General features: G+C 43.0%; 1 protein-coding gene across 1 annotated transcript; it reads right to left on the bottom strand.

Annotated features, from left to right (window-relative positions):
* Positions 1-781: 781 nt before the first annotated feature.
* Positions 782-8,484, bottom strand: LOC127229159 (endothelial cell-specific molecule 1-like). Its single transcript, XM_051194555.1, is given in 4 exon segments — positions 782-1,421; positions 4,759-4,911; positions 8,183-8,291; positions 8,293-8,484. Coding segments are annotated over 4 exon segments (555 nt in total). The 3' UTR covers positions 782-1,320.
* Positions 8,485-25,264: the final 16,780 nt, after the last annotated feature.

Here is a 25,264-nt window from a genome sequence, read left to right as displayed (position 1 = left end):
TTGAACAATAATCAGTTGCTCTTCAACAAATAAAAGAACCCAACAGCTGATTCTGCTTACATTCAAGGATCTTCAATACATTCACAACTCTGTTGGCGAACTTTGAGAATAAAATATAAGTAAATAATGAAATAATTCTTAAATAAGATCTTCACGGCAAATAAAATACTTTTGCAAATATTTCCCAGCATCACCTAGTGCTACAGCCCTTTTTGTGCGAAGGTCCTCCTGTATATAAACCCAGACCCATTCATCTACCAAGTGTGAAAGGATTAAAAAAAGTGAAAATAAACAATATCTTAAAATCAATACTTTCCCTCACAAAGACTAACTCTCCTTTCCAAAACTGTCTAAAGTTATCTTCTGATTTAAATTCAAATTTCACCCAAGACGCAGCATTAGCTTTTCAATATTTTATAAGCCTATATTAACTACGTGTTCATTAATATTAATTAAATCATTAGTAACAAGTTTTCCATATATGGGTATTTGAGAACCATATATGTTATATACTTTCCCCCCTAATCATTTTAAACAACATTAGGGTCATTTCTCTAACATTTGGGAGAAGTATGGGTGTTGGAGAAATATTTAAACTAACAGATTTGTTTATAAAAAAAATACATAAATAATCACCTTCGCCCTGTTCTGTCCCTCAGGAGGCAGACTGCTTCCTAGATCTCTCAAGGCCCACAGCGCTTAAGCCAGTAGTGGGAGTATATATTCATCCTCTGTCCGGTCCCCCCCCATCTTACCTCCCACCTCCATGAGGTGCAGGCAGCGTAATAACAACATTTCCATGCATGGCAGCTGCTCCCACCAGCTTCCAATATCTTACTTCCTTCAAGGCTTTTCTGGTCTTGTTTCCCCAGATTAAAACAAAATAATAAATTTTAAGCTGCCACAAGGAAGAACTAAATGGTATTAACCCCAACTTCTGCTACCTCATCTTCTTTCTTCAACCTGTACATTCAACAAGAATGTATACCCAAGTCAAAGGACACATGGTTTCTCCAGCTTTGATCAGATTACTCATTAACCATAAGACCATCTCAATTGCACGTTTAGCCCCTTGGTGACATCTCCCACACACTCACACGCACATTTAACAGATCTATATGCATTTAAAGATTTAACATATATCTAAAAGTATTCAGTCATATTGTTTTATGGGTTGAATATCGCCTATATTTTTTTTTTTTTTTTTTTTGGATCCTCTCTCAATCACTCTTGATCTCCATCAAGTACATGTCCATAGTCTCTGCTCTAGACAGCTCTTAAAATGTTGGTTGAGTGTTGGTCATTGAAGTGGAGCCCGGATCAGCGTGGATTTAACCATTTCATTACAGACGGCCGAGCGACGTTGCCTTCAGCGATCTCTTCTCTCACAGCATTGCCATCCCCAGACGCCGCGTCACGCTCTGAAAGTAGAGGGGCACACAAGTCATGTCCAGACATCTATAAGTTAAAGGCCAAGCATGGGTTTGCTTTATTTTGGTTTTGTCTTTTAATGAAATTTAAAATAAGGTGATTCAAGATTCTCTGCTAACTCTACTTAACAGCTCTGAACTGCTCTTCCAGTGAAGACAATGCCCTTTGCAACATTTCTCTCTATACCTACCATCACCCATCCTCTGTATGCATGTAGCTCTTCTCTCCCTGGCGTTATCTCTCTCTGTTCCTAGAATTCCAGCTTAATAAAAGCAGGGCTTTCTTTCACTTGCTGTTTCCTCCACTTGTTCACCCGTACCCCCAACATGGATAGCAATGCTTGGAACATGATAGATGCTCAATACATGCCCAGTGAATGACCAAATGCTGCACAAATTGATCTCTTAAAAAGACTTTTATGTGACTGGGACAATATATGAGGCCATTGGCAATGGGTCCAAGATCTAACACCAATTCACAAACTGACTCTGTGGAGCCCATTCTGTATGGAGAGACACCTTACTCAGCCTAGACACAGGGGTGTGGGGGTGGAGAGGCGCCTTGGTCCTGCCTCAACGACATTATGGGACAGACTTAGTAGGCTTCCTAGAGGAGGCCTTTCCCTCTCTGAGGAGCAATTGGGAGGTGGGAGGGAGTGGGGGGAACAGGAAGAGAGGAGGGAGGGGGAACCGGGATTGTAATGTAAAAAATAAATTTAAAAAATTTTAAAGGAATGTATAAGAAAAAAAGATTTTTATATTCACTGGCATAAAAATGATTTCACTTTTTGGTATAACTCTGGAAGGCATCTATCCTTCTGTTCTTTATGCAAGAAAGGTTTATAAGGTTTAGAATTTTCTAAAGGGAACTATTGTGCTTCTAAGAGGAGTGAGACATGCTTGTGTCCACAGGGTAGGTTCTAGAATAGAATGGTGAAAGATTAGTGTGTCCTGACAAACAAACGGGTATAGAGCATTCTTAGGCCTCACCCACTCATTAAAAAATGGGACTCGTTAATTCCTATTATTGGGCACTGACTGCCAAAAAAGAATAAAGACTTAAAACGGAGGCAGGTAGGATCAGTGACTCCACCTGCCATCAGCAGGTAGCAAGTTGAAGAAGACCCCATGTAATTGGTGGACCTGAGACAATTCGTCTGCTCTCAAGTGGTGGGCTCAGATGGGTGTGTGCGGTGGTAATGTGTGAAGCCTTTGGCAGAACTAGGGGGCCGTGTTTCCCCTGCGGACTCCAAGACACACACAGGCAAATCCCATGTAGACAAGGCACAGCCAAACAGGGCAGCCAGTTTATACTTTTCAGACATTCTTCATCCCCTCTTGAACCTGAGGTTGACAAAGATTACTTGAGTAAATGTCTTTTTAATAACACCAATACAAAAAGAAAAAAAAACAAACTGATTTTATTTTATGTTTCTAGTTGGAATCTCCATACCTAGTTTTGATTAGAAATATTGTTGTGTGTGTAACTTAATATATAGTGAACATCCAGTGGCAGAATAACTTTATAAGACTTCTATATAGTAGCCAAGAATTTGGTATCTGACTTAATGTTTAAAAAGAAAAAGAAAAGATAAAAGAAGCTAAAAATGCTTGAGATGGCTAGGGAAACAGAGAAAATAGATCTCAAATCTGTTCTGTAAACAGCTCCTTTGAAGAATTTCCAGACCCGAGAGACAGCTTGGTCGTCTCCATTGATAGATTCCAGGGACTGGGAGAATGGGGGGAGGCGTCGGGCAGTGAGTACTGTGCTAATCAAAAGGTTCTGGAACTAGATGGAGGCCATGGTTATGTAATACTAGATATGCTCAGGACCCTAATGGGTTTTGTCTTCCAGTGTTATATGAAAACCATATAAACAACTAGTCAAGTCTTAAGCCCCCATTTTTTGCTTTGCCAAAGACTACAAAGATAAGTCACATGATTTCATCTGTTGTCTTAGCCTCCAGATTATTGTCCACAAAGATATTCATCTAATAAGTTAAGATTGAACACACAAGACCAGAGTCATACTCAAAACTGCCAGTTGACTTAAAAAGCACAATATCTGAAGACGGTAACAGGAGAAATTAGCACATTTGCTGAATTTCACACTTTAGTTAATTTCAATGGCAAAGGGCCAGAAACACAACCTAAATCAAATTGATCTGAGTGACTATGTTCTATCTGGAGGAGGTAGAGTGTATTGATTAATGAGTAGTTGTTGTAGCTAAATCTTGAGGGCTTACCAGTGAAGGCTCTTTCTCTCCAAATGCCTCTAATAACTGTATGTCATGAACCTTGCCTTTTAATTTTATTTAGCTATGAATGGAACAGTGTGTGAGTATTTTACCGTAGAAGCAAGAGACTGCTCTGAAGCTGAAGTTACAGGCGGTTATAAACTGCCTGGTGTGGATGCTAGGGATCGAACTTAGGACCTCTGGAAGAGCAATGCAGTCTGTTAGCCACTAAGCCATCTCCCCAGCCCCAAGAGTGCAGGGGTTTTAATTAACTTTTAAGCGTGGATATAATTTGATTGTAAAGTGATTAGATTAATGAAATTAACATATCCATCACCTCAATACTTACAGTTTTTCATATTTTAAATCTAGTCTTTTAACAGTTTTGAAACATATAACACATCATCATTACCATTCATTCTGTTCACTGGCAGAATAAGCTCTAATGACAGAAGTCATTACACGTATCGATTTCATTTGGTATAGTCATGTTACATGAGCACGCCTAGCACCACCTCACAGCTGTGCACGGCTCGAGGCCGCGCAGCTTCTCACAGCAGCACCTAAGCATTGCTCCCGTTCTACTATTCCCAGGGTCTCACACGGGGATTCATTTCTACCAGCTCCAAAATCCATGGAAACACAATTTTTCCATTGTATTGCTTCCACTTGATGAAGGAAGAGGGGAGGGAGGGAGAGGAGGGGTATGTTCTGTATCGTTTCTCGTAACTCTTAAAGCGGATCCAACAACTACCTCACTGCCTTCTTTCTCTGTGGAGTTGGGAGGGAAATCGTTTTGTCTAGCGAGTCTATAAAAACATCGTCAACGAGTTCCAAGAACTTCGCACGTCTTGGTTGCTTTTTATGGAAGATTTGTCTTCGTTAATTCATTAAAGTGTAATAAACTTTATGAGAAACCCTAGCAACCTCAGAATTGTCAATGAGATTTGTCTTGAAAATAGCAACAGCCACCAAACTCAACCACTGCCCATCTCTCCCCCAAGGGAAACAAAGAAACAAGCTCATTCAGATAGACACCACATTTACTGGTTTTCCCATCCGTTTGAACTGAGATTAAGGCCACCACTTACCTGTGTGCGAGGCGGCAGTCCTGCTGGGCGACTTGGCTGCTGCATGCTGGAAGAAGGGAAACTCCAGACATCTCCCGGTCACCCTGTCACATATGCCCGACTGGCAGTTGCAAATCTCTTTGCACTCCATCCCAAAAGTGCCATAGGGACAGTCTGCAGGCAGAGTGGGGCTTAGAGAGACCACTGCTTGTTAAGCATGAGACTCCTCCCTCCCAGCCCTGATAAAAGCAAATCACTCCTCAAAAGCCCCAGAGTTTGAAAATTGAGGTCATAAATGTGAAAGCACAGGGTAAGGCCAGATAACACCTGCCTCCGGCTTAAGTTCCTGATGCAAAGCCTAAGTTAACAACGTGTAACCAATGGCCTTATGCTAGACTTCTGAACCACTTTCTTTACCTGCTTGTTTATTCAGAGAGTGTGAGTGTAGGCATGTGTACATGCATGTGTTTATGTGCTCTTGTGTTTGTGTGTGCATGTGCATATGCATGTCTGTGTGTGTACATGAATGCTCGTGTGTGTGTGTGTGTGTGTGTGTGTGTGTGTGTGTGGCGCATGTGTGGAAGTCACAGCACAACTTGAGTTGGTTCTCTCCTTGCGTGTGGGCCATGAGGCTCACACTTGGGTGTTCATGATTGACAGCAGGTGCCTTTACCCACTGGGCTTCTTGCCAACCACACCCTTAATTCTTTTTGTTTCCTGGGTAGATAACAGGTTATCTTGATCACAGGTTATCTTGATCACAGCTCAGTGAAGATGGGAAATTAAAGAGACATAAGCATTACCTCCTCAAATAGTTTGGTAGCTGTGTGTCTTTAATCTACAGTGGTTGACAGTTTACTGTTTTTCAGGGCTAAGAGGCCCTCTGACTGTAAAATACCCAGTTCCAGTCTGCTCCCACACTTACAAAGCTCCTTATCTCTCGGGGCAGCACTAGGCCTCCACCAGCTCTCCCCCCCCCCCCCCCAGCTCTTAAGAGGGATTCACTAATCAAGCTCTCAGAAAAGATAAGATGCTAAGTGAGCAAGAAAACTTGGCTTCACATGCCCGAGGACTCACACACCTACCAAGTACGAGAAGCTTTCAGTGTATAATACTTAGACTGAGAAATGCTACAACAAAATAAAGATGTCTGTCTCATTAAAAGAGCAGGGTTTGTGGTATAACAGTATCTCAGGAGTTAACTCAACAACATCCAGATACAACACTCGCTCTCAACCCGTGGGTCACGGCCACTTTGGCAAACCTCCATTTCCAAAAATATTTGCATTATAATTCATAACAGTAGCAAAACTACAGTTATGAAGCAATGAATATACTTTCTACAGCTGGGGGTCGGCGCAGCACGAGGAACTGTAGTAAAGCATCCAAGCATTAGGAAGGTTGGGGACCTTCGTAGGCTGTATTCCTTCAGCATGGAGATGTCCTTGCTGATGTACAATCGCTCGGGCATAAAGACAAGGCGCTGGTGTTCTGCCGCCCAGCAGTGCCTCATGATCAAGGTGGATGTGCATAAATAGGTCTTGAAGCAGGAAACACTGTTCTTTCCCTGTTGCTCAAAAGATGGAGCGCTCTGCCGCTATACACCCCGTCACCCTGGGAAGAAAGTCCCTAAGAAAGACCTGGAAAACTCTTCTGGCAGAAAATCACAGGGTAAGGATGTGACTGTCTTCAGCAATACTGAAAATGAAAACCTTAACCCCCTTCCCAGTTCCAGGTCCAGGGTGGCCCCCCGGTGTGCCGTGTGCCAATCAGATAGTAAACATTCTATAAATAAATGCTGACTTCCCAATAGATAGCCAGCAACTTGGGGCCAAGCATCTAAATGCTGACCAAAACAAGACAAAAAATCTGGAATTCACCTGCCGAAATGGATAACACCCCACACACTCTATTATTCCAAGCATTTTTTAAAAAAATTGGAAACTGAACTCACCAGCAATGCAGAGGATGCCAGAAAGAGCAATTCAAAATAGATTGTTAATGGCAGGCATAGTTCACTAACCTGTGCCCCAGAGCTGGATTCTTTACCCCATGTCACTGTCCATTCATAACCGCAATTCCAAAGGTGTTTCCATGCCAAAGGAAAAGCAGTTCCCCCCTACACACACACATATACTGGCTATATCATAGACAGGACTGGGTTAAACACCTCCTCCCCAATTTCCTTATGTGAGGTGCTGCTTTCTTGGCAGATAAGCCCTGTAATAGCCACAAAATACAGAGCCTATTCGGTTGAAAGAAATGTGTATATGTATGCTCACCAAAATAAAGTATTTCCTCAGCAGCTCACCTCTTGTCAGTCTTAACCAAAAATAATGTAAGCAAAGAATAAAAATCTCCATGGTTTTTCTGGAATTTCTTTCCAAGGCTTCCATTGGTTTTACAGACAAAAAAGATGGTCAATTTATAAGCTATTCTCTAAAATGAGAACTAATGACATTGTCTCAGTTCTGGGTGATGGCCATTCAGGGGAAGATGGAATTATATTAAGCACATAGAATATGAGTTATGTAGAAATTCCTCAGAACTTCTTTTCTGATTTGGGTGGCTTCTTTGTGTTATATAAACTGCATTGTCTTTTAATCACAATAGAATGTAATGATGAGATTATATGGCATGTATGTATGGGAGACTTTTTAATGACCACTTTTTTGTGGTATTTATTAGCACTTATTTGTGATATTCACAAATATCAATTTCTTCACTAAGTTTGAAGATAAGTTCCACAGATACATCAATGAGTCATTTAGTTATGGTCCCTGTCTTGATTATCATTTTATTTTTTAAATCTATAAAACAGCTCCTTTTAATAGACTTCTATTATTTCTGCTAGTCTTACAACATCTGCTGTTCTCTGGCTAACTGAAGATTTTTTTTTTCAAGTAAAATTAGGTTTATTTTGTTCTTCAGGGGACCCTCTTGCATGAACCTGAGTTATTTCGTTGGCTGACTTTAGCCCGTGTTAGTGTTCAACAGAAATATTTGAGCTCGAGAGGGGCACTCCTCCCTGGGAACTCTTTCCCAGATCAAAGGCTGGTGAAATCTGGGGCTAGAAACCACTCTAAGAGGTTATCTCTGGAGGACCTCTGTAATCAACCGCTTGGGAAGAAAGGACACCTAAACCATCTGAAACAGACTACCTGCCAAGTTTCTAAAGGCTTCCAGAAAAGGAAACCGCACAAGCGACCTCTGCAACTTTCTCGGATCTGAGTGCGGGTGGAATGTTGCAGCCCCTGCTGTGATTCCTGCCCACTGCATCCCAAACCTTTCTGCAGCTAAGCTTCTCTCTACCAAACACACCTCCCGCATCTGCGCATCCTCCCTGGTAGTTCAGAGGAGGAAAGAGGAGGACCTGTACCTCCCAAGCAGACAAAATGCCCCTCGGGGAGCCCTGCGCAGTGGGAAGCAAGGGGTTGCTCTTTACCTTTGCAGATACCAAACTCGTCACCAAAATCATCCTCTTCACTGTAAAAGTGACACTTCAGCCCCGGACCACACTTGACGCCATCCATGCCTGAGACGGTGCGGTAGCAGGGTTTCTCCGGGTCCGGCTGCACACACATGACAGCAGCCACAGTCATCCAGCACTGTCCTCTTGCAACGCAGGCTGCCTCTGCATTCACTATTGTCACAGTGTTCTGGGCAATCCACTGCATACTTGGCGCTCCAGGCCATAGCCAGGTGCACAGGTAGGAAGAATGTGGTCAGCAGTAAGAGGCTCTTCATGTCTCCCAGCAGGCTCCGGCTCAGCTCCCTGCTGTCGTGGTCTTTGCTGGCGGGAAGCAGCCGTCCAAAGTAGTAGCTGAGCTTCTGCCTACACGTTTATGAGTTTTATACACTGTGTTGCCCGCATGCTTCCCCCGTCATCAATTTCCTCAACCCAGCGGCAGCGCTGAGCTCCTGCCAGCCTCTCTTGTTTTAGTTTATGAAATCCAGGATGACGGCTGGATTAACACGCCGCTGCCATCCAGGAATTGAAAAGCCCAAGCTGATGTCATCTGTTATGTTTAGATGGTTGTTTTGCATGAGGGCTGAAAAACTCCACTCACATCCGTCTCAAGGACTCAAGGACATCTGGGAAGGGGGGGAATAAAGAAGGCTGCAATGCCCCTTTCTGCACAGGAATTGCTCTGACACCAGTGCAACACTTAGGATGCAGCTTTGTCCCTGTGTCCCTTAGTCCCGAGGAAACTGATGCAGACACGTATCAAGCCAGAACAAGCGTCTATCAAATAATAGTAAGCATTTGGTATTTCTCCTCAATAAATAACTATGAGATCATTTGGAAGAAGAAATGGTTATATTGTGCTTTTCCAAGACTTAGAAGAAAGAAAATATTTGGATAGAGGCCTCTAAAGACTTCTTCCTTGCTTACACACGCTGGTTATTTCTAAAGCAATTAATGCTGTCTGTGTTCAAGTCTGTGTTTAGCTAGATGTGCAGCAGTTAATCAATACCAAAAACAAAAACAAAACAAAAAGAGGTAAGGTTGTCCTGACATTGTTTCTGAATTACTCAGTTCTGGAAAAACTTATCAGCTGGGCTCTCCTGACCCAAACTCCCTGGGCAGAAGGCTCATCCATCAGAGTCTGTTTGCCCAGTGATTGCATCCATTCAGTCCTTCCGCTCACCTTCTGGCATCTGTCAGAGCTCTTGCTTAAAACCGCCAAACACGGCAGTGAGCCCAAAGAAGCAAGCGAGCCAGCAGGGAAATGGGAACAAGGCATAGGGAAGGGAAAACATTACCCACCAGGAAATAGGGTCTTTATGCTGTGGAGGCAAAGAGCATAGCCCCACCAAGGAAAACAATAGCCCTCTCAAAGTGTTGGCTGGACCAGGACCTTTTGTAGCAAGGTTTATGCACCAGAGAACGCAAGATGTCAGAGAAGGCAGGCAAGGCTTCACACTGAATGTGTTCACTTTTAAGGTCCCCACCCCAATGTCAACCTAGAAATAAAGCCACTGCCACTTGGTAAAGGAAGTGTCCCAGTGAAGTAGGTAACCCCTGCCTGTCACAAAGAGACTCTGGGGCACGCACAGAAACCCTCTTCCTCCTCTGAGAGCACTTGGCTCTGGAAGTCACGTACCCTCTAAAAGATGAGACGTCAAAGCCATTGGGTGCGACACGATGATTAAGTTTTGCCAGTATACATTGGGGGAATGGAGACAGAAGCAGCAAAAATTCAAGGGACTGTGGAACTGGGAAATGAAGGCAAGACTTTTAGCTCCCAAATTTCCCGACATTTTCATGACCTTCTAATTTGCAATACTCTGTGCTCATTTCTCCTGGAGCAAACGTGTATTTTGCAGGTGGGACACTCATTGTTTGTAACAGCAGGAGAGGTCTATTAAGTCCACAGCATGTGCCAAGCACTGCTCTTTGTGTATATACAACTTATATAAAGTAATTCATTATGTACTGACACACAGTAATCCATTTTGACATTTCCATATATGTGATATACTGTGATCAAATTAAACCCCCTGATTGTCCCAATTTTAAACATTTTATTAATAAGTTTATTAATCATTCCTCCACATAACTCCTCCTAAATCCACCCAAAGTAAACCACTGACTCAAATTTGCATTGCCCACACACTTACAGGTATGGGATCATCCCTTGAACCCTAGTCAACCTACCAGAGGTTGTACTCGTAAAGAAAACTAACCCTTCTTCTGACAGAAACCAACAATTGTCAGTAACTCCTCGGCTACTGGAGGGTTAGGGACTCAGGAGCCTGCCTTTCCTCCATACTGGAATACTGACTGGCTTGGTCTCCTGCTGGTTTCCATAGCTGCTGAGCTCAAGTGTAGAGGTCTTGTCATTCTAGAACACATTGTTTCCCTCCAACTCTCCCAGACCCCTGACTGTTACCACCATTCTCTTCCTTCATCCACAGTGGTCTCTGAGTCTTAGAGGGTGGGGTGTGGTATGTGTTTCCTTTTGTGGCTCAACAGACACTCCTTTGTTTCTCCATCATTTGGGAGTTTCTTCATTAACCACTGACCACTACACTTAAAAATCTCCACTGGGGTCTGAGCGGTGCTTGAATCTACTGGTTCTATTACCCTTGCTTATTCCTCCTTCCAGTCTCCCTTTTCCATCTCTGGTCACTTTTATTTGTTTGTTCCCTACATTTCACATATTGGGAAAACATGGACTTGCCTTTGTGCGACTGATTTCTTAAATGTTTTTCTGTTTTCATGAACTCCCATGATTCCCCCACCAAAATACTATGAAGCTACTATAGGTCACCACATATAACCTTCAAAGCAACACAAGGAACTAGGTATTATTATTCATAACTCCATCCTAGATGTAAGAAAACAGGTGCCTGTAGAGGTTAAGTAACTGCTCTAACATCTCAGAGTCATAATTGTTAGGACTCCAGGTCTAAGGCCAATGGGCTCCGTACACTAGAACACAAACTCCAAAATCAAATACATGCAGGTGACAAAAAAGTCACCCAGGTGGATGAAATATGGGGCTGTGCCAGTATAAGTCCCAAAGTACACGTTTTCAACCTGAAGACCATACAAACCATGAACGCGTCCCACGTAAGACAAATGAAAACCAAACAACACCATGTTTGGTAAACGCACCGGATAGAGAAAGTGTACATTAAGGGTACCAAATCCATAACACTGTGCCAGCACAGTCCACAGAAGAGAGCACAAAGCAGGATTGCCAGAGTTCATCCATGAAGAAATTATCTCAAGGCATACATCACACCTAACAAGTTATTTTGGGGGAGAATCGTCATCACTTGCTTCTAAGTCTCCACAAAAACCTCTTTGACATAGCAACCCTGATGGGATTTTTACATTTCGAATTCTTCCAACTTTTCAAGTAGTGAAGTTACCAATAACCCAAAGGCCATGAGGGGATCACAGCATCATAATCAAGAAGCCAACCTCAATCTTCAGGCGGCAGAGAGAGAGGAGGGTAGAGTCAAGGCTGGAGTACCTAAGGTCTGCCTGGCTGACTAGATTTGTACAGGCATCTGGCACATTCTAATTCTGCTCAGCCTGCGCAACCGCTGTCAAGATCGAAAAAGAACAAACCCTCACAGCTCTAAGAAAGCAAGTTCAAATTACAATGAGTCAGTCCAAAGGTGATAGCAAGTGGTCTTCCGGAGGAGAACGGAGAAATGATTCGAGCAGAGAGCTTGTCAGCCCAGTACATCCTGTACACTTTAAGAGTCACTGTGATTCTGTCCTCAAACTCATGGCCCTAACCATGTCGTATGCACTGAAAATTTGTGCATTATTTCCCACATAATGATTGCTTGTAATAAGATAGCAAGCCTTTATTTCTGGATAGACAAAGATCTGGTGGAAAAGGTCCTGTGTGCTTTCCAAACCCTCAAGAGATAGTTCATGGCCAAGTCAATTGTACCATATTAACTGTGCCTTCTGAACAAACCGTCTCTACCAGATAAAGTTGATTTGATTTAAATTACAAAGGCAGACTTAAAGGAGAATGTTGCCAAGGAGAAAGTGGAAGCACTTACAAGAATATTTTAGGTATATTAGAGAGATGATTTTCAGTTTAACTTTCTTTGTGTGCGGCGAGCGGGGCGTCTAAAATCTCCCTGCTTCCTATCATCTCTAACATTCCCCGGAAGTGCCTGGTGCAAGGCCTAGCACGGAGTAGCACCTACTAACTTCATAAACACTGTCTTCTATCACTTTCTTCCTACCAAGAGAATTAAAGTCAGGGTCGGGCTCTTGAGCAGGTTCTTGACGTACAGAACAAAACTGTTCTCCCAGAGGAAGGAGACACAGACTTCAAGAAAGAAGCCATTAATCAGACTAGACTGTTACTCCATCATGTCAGCTCCTATGTAGACACTTCGTCCTCTTGACATGCCAGCCTTGGAAGTGTGCGGAAGCCCCTGCAAGTCACAGGACCCGGATGAAGGACACTTGCAGCAAGCTGAGAACCATGGTGGCCACTGGTTAGCTGTCTAAGTCAAAGACATGGGAACAGTTTCCAGGTGTTCTAGAAACATCTTAGCTACTACCGAACTGTAGGGTCCTAAGAAAGCCACGTGCCAGATGATTTAGACCTCACCTTGATTCCTCAGCAATGAGCCAGAGCTATGACGGTATCATGACCATTATGAACAAGAGTCTAGTTTCAGAGAGTTTGCCTTGGTGTGTGTGTGTGTGTGTGTGTGTGTGTGTGTGTGTGTAATTGCTGTTTGCAGGTGTTTATGTGTGCACAGATGTATGTGTATGCCAGTACAATAGAGGGAAGATAACAACCTTGGTTACCATGCCTCAGGACCGCCCACCTTGTGAGATGGGATCCTTCACTGGCTGGGCTGGGTGGCTAGCCCAGTGAGCCACCAAGGATTTTCTGTCTCCAGTTCTCAATGCTGGGATTATAACCATATACCGAGACTTTGATGTGAGTCTTGGGACCAAACTTGGGTCCTCATGCATATGAGAAAAACACTTTACTAAGATATCTCCCCAGACCAAGATTTGCTTCACTCTTTGGGAAAAAAAAATGAACTTACGTATTGGAGCAAATTTTTGTATTCCAAAAATGATCTCTACAGTTATCTAAGTTTTGATTTTTAAGAGAGGCAATTTATTTCAAGACTAAATGCAATTTTCAGACTAGTCTCAAAAACTCTATCTGCATAGAAAAGTAAGGTGAAGTACAGCATCTTAATTAGGCTTCTTGCAGGAATGCTGGCTCTTAGAGTTGTCCTCATGAGCAGGTCGGTGTAACAGAGAGCTGGAGAACCATCAGAGTAAAGCGCCCTTCAAGAACCATAAGCATGAAGTCTGCATGTGAACATGGAAAGATGAGCTGATGCCTACGGCGTCTGCTACCTTGCCACATCCAGATATTTCATTCCTGTGGGATCTATGGAAACACCTATAGAATCAGGTTGCTGGGTTTCTTAACCCCAGTAAAATCTAGAAACTTAACTTTGCTCATAAGGTCAGAATTCTTTTAGGGCTGCATGGTCTAGACTTGGAGGCATATAAAGAGCTGTCTACTCTGAAGCCCCCCCCTTTGTTCCCAATTCTGACAGGTTCTAACCTAAAAAGTCAGGGTAAGTTTCTTCTGTAACTACACTTCTATTTAGTAATGTCAGTGCTAGATTCTTTTCTCAGTGGTAAAATACCTGAGAAAAACAATTTAAAGGGTATGATTCATGGTTTCAGCCATGGTAACTTGGCTCTGTTGCGTCTGGACCTATGTGGAAACAGGACATCATGACAAGGAGCGTATGGAAAAGCAAGAGATGTTCACTCTGACAGCCAGGAAGCAAAGGTTAGAGGTATCAGACGCAAAACACCCTGTTCATGGGCAAAGCCTACTTCCTCCAAGTACGACCATCCTTTTCAGCTTCTACAACCTCCCGATACCCCATTTAGCTGTGGGTGAGTGGGAGCCCTCAAATCCTGTCGCTCTGAACACCGCTACAGTGGCGAACCAAGTATTCAGTACATGAGATTTTGGGGAACGGATGAGATCCAGTCCATTATATTGGGATTCTGGGTTTACCTCTCTATAAGAGATTCCTGTCACACAGTGACCCTGCACCTCCAAATATGGACCCGAATCCGGAAACACCAAATGCCGCTGCAATATCAGACAAGAAGCAATGTGCATAGCGTGGCTCTGCCTTAGATGCCCCAGTGCAAGGGCCCATTCTCCCATCAATCTTTGCAGGACGTCAACCAAACTTGCTGACGGGCATGGAGTCTGCTTTCATAGTGAGATAAAGGAGACGCAAAACTGTAGCTCAACTCTAATATGTTATATTTTTCTCACAAAACAAGCGGCATCACGAAAAGAAGCAAGCTAATGACTATCGCTCCCAGGTTCTACCCATTCCTCCATCCATCTCACTTCCTGAAAGATCACTCTTTCATTCAATAGTTCACAAAAGACCATACGATTGGTTCAGAATTCTCCCCCAGGAAGACCCAACCATCTCATAGAGGTCTTCCTCACCTCATTCCAACATGCATGATGAGACAGTTCATCCAACTTCTGTTTTAGTTTAAGGGAGTTTGGCTTTGTTTGTTTGTTTATACTATACTTTTCCTAGAGAGACTAAAGCATTATTTTAAGCTCTGGAAGTCAACTAAACATTAGAACCATCTGACACAATAAAACACAGCTTAATAAGTCGCATTAGAGACACAATAAAGTATGACTTTAATACACCGCATTACAGGCTACAACTAAGATACTTGGAAATTTCCCTAGGAATTTTGGAAAGACTGAGATTTCTGACTAACACAAGAATCATAGGAAATGATTGTGCTATTCTGTCTCTCTAATAACATGACACTTCCCCTTGCCTGAACTTGAACTGACCCCTTTATAATAAAATATTGATCAGGACCACCCTCACAGCAGATTCATCAGTTTGTCTAGTGATGAGGGTCTTGGCTTTTTATATGACATAGGCAAAATAAATTATTGACATAAAAAGATTTTTTTTAAACCAAGGTCCAAGAATAACTTCTAAGCCCTTTACTTAGGATGAACCAGCAGCTTCAGACTTGTATTTTAATCCGATGTCAAAACCTCTTGCTTTCATTATCCCAGAATGCTCAAAAGAAGGTCCATGTTGTCACTTTTTAAAAAAGAAGAGAGAGAGGGGGGAGGAAAAGAGCATTTCTTTCTGTCAACTGCCATGGCCGGTGTGAAGTTTGCAGGACTATAATCTGAAAGTTTACTCACCATGGCACCCAAGGGTGCTGCAGTGTCTCAGTCAGCAGGCCGTCGGCAGCACAGCAGGCTAGGGAGCTTGTCAGAAATAACACAGCCAAGGATCCAGCCTGGCATGTCTGTTGTAGGACTGGGGATGGTTTTAAACAAGTAAACCAATTAATTCTTAGAAACTCAGAACCTTGAGAAGCCTCCAAACTAATGATTTTCTTTTTCAATCATAGCTCACCATTTTACTAGGGTTAATATACAGAGATTACTCTAGGGATTTCTAACAGAAAAAAACAAAAACAAAAACAAAACAAAACAAAAAAAAAAAAACAAAACACCTAACCCATGAGGGGTCCTCTTAGGATCTTTACTTATATTATGCCTGTGAATTTTTTAACACATGCTGCTGACTCTGAGAAGCTCAGCTTCACACTGCCATTGCCTTTGTGTGCTCATTAAAACCTTCAAGGTGGATGTCAATCATTCAGAACAGATTCTAATGGCACCGGTGGGCATTCTCATTTAAGGAACTGACCCTATACCCATGGGATCATCTGTTTAAAAAGGAATAAATAAACAAACAAATAAATTTTGAAGGCTTGGATATGAATGTTAATCATCCTAGGAATGTTTGAACCATTGCTGAATTTGTTTTGTTGTTGTTGTTGTTTTAATTTTTCAAAGTGTGAATTGGTGTTTTGCCTACATGTATGTCTGTATGAGGGTGGCAGATCTTGGAGATTACAGACAATTGTGAGCTGCCATGTGGATGCTGAGAATTGAACCCAGGTCCTCTGGAAGATCAGTCAGTGCTCTTAACCACTGAGCCAACTCTCTGGCCCCCTTATGCTTCGTCTTATGAATTTACAAACTTCAAGTAAATAACAAAAGCAAATCTATGTCCAAACATACAGTATTTTAAACAATTGTAAATTTAAAAAATGAAAGTATTATGTCAGTATAATTGAATGAATGTTTTCCTTCCTTAACAGACACACAGACTGATGACATACATCACCCTGTTGACATCTGAGAGTCAATGAAATATGGTAGCTATTGGTTTGCTTAGTAGCAGAATGCATTCCATTTTATCCATCTTTAATCTCCTTCTAGAGCATTACATTATGAAATCTAAGACCATACTCTTGCAAGCTGCCTGAAAAACATCATCCTAACTTGATCTGACTAGAAGTATTTCGGGGTTAAGATGCATGTGCTGTAAAACTCAACTTTAATAGCCCACTCTCGGTTCCAAAGCACGCACACACATCCCAGCTTATGTCTGTAACAGTAGACCAGGAGCCTGAGTCCCTGCCACCATTTCCCAGACAACACGCTGAGCCTACCTTCCTCTGTAAATATATTTAGGAAGTACTTGCTGAATAAAACACCAAACAGTGCTCTCGGGAATGAAAGGAATTCAGTAGTTCTCAAGGTAGCAAATCAAAAGTTTGACTTCCGTGTAGTCTAGTTCAGAAAGCTAGTCTACAGGCAAACAATCATTCCTGTCCGGGGTTGCCTTGTTGAGCATTGATATTTGTTTTTCAATATTAATACTTTAATTTTTTAAAATTTAACATGACAAAACTTTAAGGCTATGAATCCCCCTTTTCTAGACCAAAACTAAGAAAATGTAGGGTATCTGACCCTGCCAGGAATCCCTGAAGGGAACTTCAAAGGGGCTGAAGAGAAAGCCGCTGAGTAATGCTGTTTGGAAGGGGGATGGATAAGCATGAGAGGCTCGAGCCATCAAAGTTGTCCATTTGATACATCTGTGACTGAAAACTAACTCAGATATTTCACCCTAAAAGACAGAAGGCCTGTCAGCCCGTTCATGTTCAAAAGGGAGAGCTGAAGGCATCACAGTACCAAGCAGTGATGTCTTCCACACACATTCCCTCAGAGAGGACAGAGTGGAAGCTCCACACACATTCCCTCAGGGGCCAACAGTCCCCTCAGAGAGGACAGAGTGGAAGCTCCACACACATTCCCTCAGAGAGGGACAGGTGGAAGCTCCACACATTCCCTCAGAGAGGGCAGAGTGGAAGCTCCACACACATTCCCTCAGAGGGACAGAGTGGAAGCTCCACACACATTCCCTCAAAGAGGACAGAATGGAAGCTCCACCCACATTTCCCTAAGAGAGGACAGGGTGGAAGCTCCACACACATTCCCTCAGAGGGACAGAGTGGAAGCTCCAAATTAAGAGGACAGAGTGGAAGCTCCACACACATTCCCTCAGAGAGGAAAGGTGGAAGCTCCACACACATTCCCTCAGAGGACAGAGTGGAAGCTCCACACACATTCCCACAGAGAGGACAGAGTGGGCACCCAAGTTCCCTCAGAGAGGACAGAGTGGAAGCTCCACACACATTCCCTCAGAGAGGACAGAGTGGAAGCCAGAGAGGACAGAGTGGAAGCTCCACACACATTCCCTCAGAGAGGACAGAGTACAGACCTTTAGTAGCTGAAGCAAGGATACAGGAATGGAGAAGCTTGATTCAAACCCTAGTATACCCAAGCTCTGAGCTAGAGTGTATTCAATTCAGGAAAAATATGACTTCAGAAGAGGCTCAGGGACAATGGTAAACTCAACTGACCAAGAAATCAGGACTTTTTAAATTGGTAGCTTGAAACATATATCTTTAAGTAAATATATTTTTGGGTATAACAGATCATTTCCAAATAAAATCATTTACATCTAAAGTGAATATTTTCTAAAACGCTTTAGTTTTCTTGATCTTATTCTACAGTAGTTACATTTATAAACACAGTGTAAATACACTCAGGATTAGTTTCCATAGACAACAACTAGGACAAATTGTGTGCCATGTGTCCAGGTCAGTCAGCTACTTTGGAGGCCTTTATAAAGCCCTGCAAACTGATTGTTTTTGTAAACAGCAAAGCTTCCTGTCACACAGTTCTGGAGGCTGGAAGTTTAAGGTCAGGATGGCTGGGTTTTCATATACCCCTCTTCTGGCTTGGCCGTTCTGTGCCTTCACCTTTCAGAGACGCCCCCCCCTTGATTTCCCTAGGTCAGATTTCATCTGTCACCCAACTTTGTGTCATGTCTGTTCTTACTTAGCCTCTACATGACAGGCACCTCCTGTTTCCCAATAAACAAAACCAATTCTGTGATAAGTGTCATGGTCCTCATAATGCCTGGTTCAGAACTTACACACCCCAGAAGTGCATGGCATGATATAGCCTTTAGGAAAAAAAGAAAAAAAAAAAGAAGAAGAAGCAACTTTCAGAGGGTAGCATAACGCACAGCCTTCCGGGTACAGCGAGTGTGAGAGCCTCTAGCATCCCAGCTTTCTCTAGTCGCACAGGAGTTTAGGAAATGGGGTGTGGGGATGCCCTCTCCTTCCACCCTTCTCAACTAAGCATGCTAAAGGTAACTCAATATCATATTACTACACATCCATGGAGGACGACCCACTCACGATCTGTTTACCCTTATTCCGCCTCCTCACTGGACCAAGGTCGCCACTCCTCCGACCCTTACTCCTTTGTCCGAAATACAGGAACCAGAAGCAGCAGGTTTGCCCACCATATAAAATACACACCTTGGAGTCATTCTGCCCAAGTTGGAACCATGGATGCACAGTTGTTGACAGTGTCGTTTGCCTATGAACCTAGATCTCCCACCTGGAAAGGGGGACCCATGAGAATATCTTCCTCGAGTTCTCTTACAGCTCAGTGCCTGACAAGTAGTGATCACTCAAAATAAATTGATGCTGGTGTGGATGATGGCTAGGACTCCAAGAGAGTCCTCTGGTGAACCATTCCTTATAAACCCATGATTCTTGGTGTCCTTAAAGCACCAAAGTGGATGGACATTGCGAAGAAAATGGAAAGTAGAGAAGGTCCTTGGGATGTGACACACCCCGGTCGTGTCCTCACACACTAAATGTTCACAGTAAGTTTTCCAGGGTTAGGAGAGGGTAGACAGAGCAGCAAAAAGTCAGCGTTATCTCAAACGACTGTAACGGGATCTTTTAACAGACTCAGCCTTACACACATATATGGAAGCCTCAATATTTGGGGTTTAGGGAGACTGCAGAATCCAGCTGAGAGCCCGAAGGCCAGGAGTGGGCCTTATTTATAACACCCCAACAGTTTCCAAGGGACTTAAATAACAAGCCCTTGGGTGAGATGAGTCACAGGCTCAGAGAAGTCACAGAGGATCAAAGGGCGGATGAGCCTACAGCTCACTGCCCTCAGAAGCCAAAAGACTCATTTCAGGGAGCTTTCTCTAATCTGCCCGACTAACTTTTCAGGATTGAGTCTAGAAGAAGGGTCAGCAGGGGACTTAGTTGCTATAGCCACTTGGATCTTAGGCGATGGGGATTTCAGTGGGATAATGAAAAGCCTCATGTTATAAAACCTTCTCCCCCAAACAGAATGAATGGAAGTCGAAGCCCTCTTTAGGAGAGAGGGATGAAAGGCATAGCTGAGCAATTTCCAAAGTATTCAGAAATAAATACAGACATCACCGAGCATCACAAAGAAGTAACTAATCTTTTCAAGTGTAGTTACGTAACTATGCATCTCGTGGGCATGTCTATCTGTTTGCCTTTTCTGTTTATAGTTCTCTGTTCCACGATGATGTTTGTCCATGGAGGTCCAATGGGGGTAGGGATGATGTCAGTATAAAGTACACTGATCTCCCTTTGTGATGAAGGTGAGTATTGCTCATGGGCGTGGCCTCATGCACTGACATTCAAGCCCATCAACGGGACTCTGGAGAGCAGGTTGACCAAGAGGAGCTGTCTGTGCTTGTTCCCACCCCTGCTTCCCTGGACTTCTATCCAGTCAATCTAGTGTAAAGGGCAGTGTAACCCACACAGATCAGATCGGGCAAGGCAGAGTTGGCTGAGAAGACACACTAGTTTCACCATGGAAAGCAGTGTACAGAAGCCAAAGGAAACCAGACTTGGGATACCACAATCTTCGAGCAACTCCCTGGGGTGAGAAGAGACAGGACACAGAGTAAGATGATCTTTCAATACGTCAGATCCAGCCCAACCCATCAATTCATCAATTCATTCTTGGGAGGTGCTGACCTTCCCAAGGTGACGGGAGTTGTGGACTCAGCCTTGTGACTCTAGGACGTCGCAGCCAGTTGCAGAATTTTCATACCAGCATTTTCACTTGGGGACCACGGCCCCTCCACCAGCACGATCACAACTGGTCAGGCTGGATCTCTGAAAGCACTGGGGCCTCCACTGTCCCCCCCATTCTGGGGAGGCTGGCAGGCTCACTCTCCAGGGTAGGCCTGTCAGATAAAGAATTTACAGTTTCCTGTCTAAGTACAAAGTACAACTTTCTTATGTACCACATGGTTTTTCTCCATTTGCCACCTCTAATAGAAACACAATCTCTCTCCGTTCCCACCCTGTTCTGTACCCTGTGTGTACTATACATTACCCAGAATCCATTGCCTTCCAGCTTCCGTCAGTTTGAGAAGAAATTACAGAAGATCCAAGAAGGACAAAGAGCCCATATATCTTTCCTGCCTTGTTTTGCTTTGTTTTGTTTTTGCTTGTTTGTTTTTTTTTTTTGTTTGTTTTGGGGTTTTGTTGTTGTTGTTACTGTTTCTGTTTTGAGATAGGGTTTCTCTGTGCAGCCCTGGCGTCCTTGAACTTGCTTTGCAGACTAGGCTGGCCTCGAACTCAGAGATCCACCTGCCTCTGCCTTCCAAGTGCTCAGATCAAAGGTGAGCACCGCCACTGCCTGGTTCTTTCCTGGCTTTAATCCTCATCCTCCTGCTCTGTAGGCTTCTCCATTGGTGGGAGGCCAGGAGCAGTGATAGCCTCCTTTTGAGTGTCCCCAAGTGCCAGCAGTCTGTTGCCCTGCTCACACCTCTGTGAGGGCGCCCTTTCTGAAACTATGTCCATTTGAAACACCTAAGTGAAATCAGTTTCCTGATAAGAGCTTATTGGACTTTAAGATCAGTCTTAAGATCCTGAAATTTTATACTTGTCACCCAAGCAGGATGTTAAAACATCCTGAAAGAAATACAGCGTAAACACTGGACCCTTGACTTCCGTAATTAGGTGAGATACTCTGCCTCCCCCTTTCCAAATCATCTGAGTTGTTTCTCTAACTCAGGAACTTAGAGTCAAAAAGGACCTGTGACTATTCACTGAACCTAGCTCTGTCAAAGTCAACTAAACAGCTACCTAGAAAAACAAACAGTCTTCCAATAAAAGGATATGGATTTGGGTGAGAACCTTGTATTCACTCATTAAGTGATGGTAACAATAACTGGTGTAGCCTGGTGTCCACCATCTGTGGCGTTTTTACTTTCATTGTTCACATCTGTTAACTCTGCTGTGTACACTCTGTGCTGATACTGTCTCAGGACCAGGGCTCCATTCTCCATCGGTAAAATACAGTTTAACAGGGACTGAGCCTTTGTTGCTAGAACTCCTCTTCCATCTGATCCACTTGGCAAAATGCTGGCTGCCGGCAGCTTGTTTTGTCTCTTACTTTCCCACAGGAAGAGGAACCTTATTTAGCAATTTGAATATATAGCTTGCAATGTCAATTGTTGCCAAAAGTTACTGTTGCTACTTTTTAAATTGAGAATTAAGACACTTGCCCCAGAAAAAAAATTTTTTTTTTTTTTTACTAAAATACCATTTTTCTGTGTGTTGGGTTTTCACCCACGATTGTTTCCATCAATTTTCTGAGACTTTCCTCCAAGGGAGAGGCTCATAATCCCTCTCCCTAGACTCTCCTAGTTCCTGATTGCTTCTGGCACATTCACAAAACAACATCCTGGGGATCAAAGGCTTAAGATTACACAGTGAAGAATGTTCTGATGTCTCCAAATGGAAACCCTCCATCCCTCTAGGAGAGTTTTCCTCCTTCCTGATTCATGAATTTCTAACCCCTTCTGGTCTTCTGGAGCTTTGAGCCCTCTGATTTGTCTTCTCCAAGCTACTGTGGTTTTGACTCTTTGCATTAACTGTTACCTGGTGGTGCAGTGTGCCACCTAAAAAGCACTAGTGTGTCCTCGGGCCTTTTCCCAGACTCTGACTCCACAGGACTTTGCTCTAAAACTACGTTAGGGGCACAAAGGTCAGCCACTGAGGGGTGGCCTTTCTTTCTAATGTGATGCTGTGTTACTATCTAGTTTCCTTCATCAACTGCATGTATGTGCTTGCTAATATAATCTGTGAATAGCATCCCAAGACTGTCCCTGGGACATTCAGGGTGTCATTTTTTCTTTTCTTCTTCAGAGAGATGTTTAATTCATAAATTACTTCCTGGTAAACACCAAACTTAAGTAATTTTTCCAGGCACTTTCCCATGCAGGCATTCACATATGTAGCAGGAACCTGTCTGTCTTAGCATTTCTAGTGTGGCCATTGGAAACATCTCCCGGGCAAGGGATGTTCAGGCTGTAGGGCTTGTCTGAAGCATAACAATATGCAAATCAGAACATCAGCCCATACCTAGGTTTTACCTGTGCAATACGTGTTGTCTTCCCAAATTTTCTCCATCTGTATCAGCACACCAGACACCTCATCTCAGAGATGCTACCCTGTGTCCTCAGACACTTTTGTTGGTGGTGGTGATTCTTTTGTTTTTTTTTGAGACAGGGTTTCTCTGTGTAGCTTTGGATCCTGTCCTGAAACTCACTCTGTAGACCAGGCTGACCTCAAACTCACAGAGACCCACCTGCCTCTACCTCCCAAGTGCTGGGATTAAAGGCTTGAGCCTCACCACCCAATTCAGAGGCTTTTTTAATAGCTAAGAAACACTAAATGAGACCTCCAGTGGAGATCGAACACTTCAATGTCCTCTGGTATACGTGGTGTTTCCTAACAATAAATCCTTGGCGAGGGGAGCCGTGAAGGAAACCAGGAACATTGAAACTGGAAAAGGAAGGGTCCCTTCAGCCCAATTTTGCTTTGAAAACTGAGACTCTTTGGAGTTGGTATTTCTCATCAAAATCCAGAAAGCATGGAGGGAGTTAAAAATGCATTCTGAACTTCACTCGGTTATCAAGAGAGGCATGAGCAGAAGTGGATTTTGAAACATGTTCTTTCCTGTTGACACATGTTCAAAGAATGTCTGAAGGAAATACTAAATTAAAATACAGACTGATTCAACTATTGGCATCAAATCTCCCACAATGAAATATGGCTGCTGTCTTGAACACAAGGGGGAAAGAAAAGGAGGTTCCCAGCATGGAAATTTTGTTGGTGGAAACAATGAAAATCTTAATTTAGAATTGTTTTTTTATGTTATTTTGACTTTAGCATTGTGAATTCCCTTTGGGGACGTTTACTCAAATGGATGCTATTAAGTCTCCGTCCCTGATATTACTGGGGTAAAGAATATACGAAGGAAATAAAGTACTTTACTATTTGAAGTTGAGAAATAACAACACTAAATAAACAAGTATGATTATTATTCTTTCAATGTATGCTTGGAAGCCCTTCATTAAGTGCCTAATTGGGCATAATAATCTTACCATCTTTTATCCCCTTGCAAGAGGACACAGTGCTCCCTCGTGGGGTTTTCACAAGTATTAGGGCGCATGTGCGCATTCCAACTTCCCTAAGAGACCCATAGAGAAGGCAAGGAACGTCTCTATAATTCATCTGTGTCCTGAGGCTTTGCATGAGGCTGGATTTAAAGGTAGTATGGTTTCTATTGCTGAAATGGAACACCATGACCAAAAAACAAGCTGGGAGAAAGGGTTTGTTTGTCTCCTACTGGAGGAAGTCAGGACAAAAGCCCAAGGGCAGGAACCTGGAGGCAGGAGCTGATGCAGGGCCATGGAGAGAGAGACTATTTACTGACTTTTCTCCCCTGGCTTTCTTAGCCTACTCTTTCTTACAAGAACCCAGGACCAGCCCAGGCACCGCACCACCCACCATGGGCTGGGCCCTGCCCAATGATCACTAATTGAGGAAATGCCTGCAGCTGGATCTCACGGAGGCATTTCCTCAGCTGAGGCTCCTTCCTCTCTGCTGACTTTACCTTGTGTCAAGTTGACACACAAAATCAGCCAGTTCACTGGTAATTCATGTATATGAATTTCATGTGTATAAATTTCAAGGCAGTCTCTTCCCAGCATTCTCTTAGTCTAGTATCCCTGCCTATACTTCCTGCCTGGCTACATCCATCACCTTTATTCTGACCTCTGGGAAAACATTTACATGTAACATGTGAACATGCACATGTGTGCCCCAATAAAAAATTAAAAAGTGGCTATGGGACCCCTTTATGCTGGAGAAAATTTGTTTGACTCTAGGTCATAAAGTCAGTATATAAAGTTCAAACACTGATAACGAATCTTAAAACATTACTTTAAGAGATTTGACATATGATTAGACCAATGAAAACTAAAGAAAAATTCATATTAATGAGACTGATGAAGTTATCTATATCTACATAAAGAATTCAATAGTAGCTGAATAATTGATATAAGCATCTTTAATGTATTTTGGAGTTGTAGACAGTTTGACTTTTAAATTTTCAATACTAGGCAACCACTTCACATAAATATGTTATATATGCTGACAGAAATATGTTTAGGGATAATCTAAAAATCACTGGAAATTCTATCCTAATCTCAAGCCAAAAACCACTGATGTTTTATGAAACTCAAACAGCAGTTTTTAAAAATCAAGCTTTTCATGATATATTCCAAAAATAAACTGATTTCATACTTAAATGCTGGGAGATGGCAGCGTTTCTCTGCCTGAACAATGTCTATCTCCCAGTGGAAAAGCTCATGTCTCGCTCAGATAGCTTTCTTATGTCATGGGGCCCAC

This window comes from Phodopus roborovskii, unplaced genomic scaffold (genome assembly GCF_943737965.1).
Source record: "Phodopus roborovskii unplaced genomic scaffold, PHOROB, whole genome shotgun sequence".
NCBI classification, from domain to species: Eukaryota; Metazoa; Chordata; class Mammalia; order Rodentia; family Cricetidae; genus Phodopus; species Phodopus roborovskii.
Note: the sequence above shows the minus strand (reverse complement) of the source record. Positions and strands in the feature narration are given on the sequence as shown.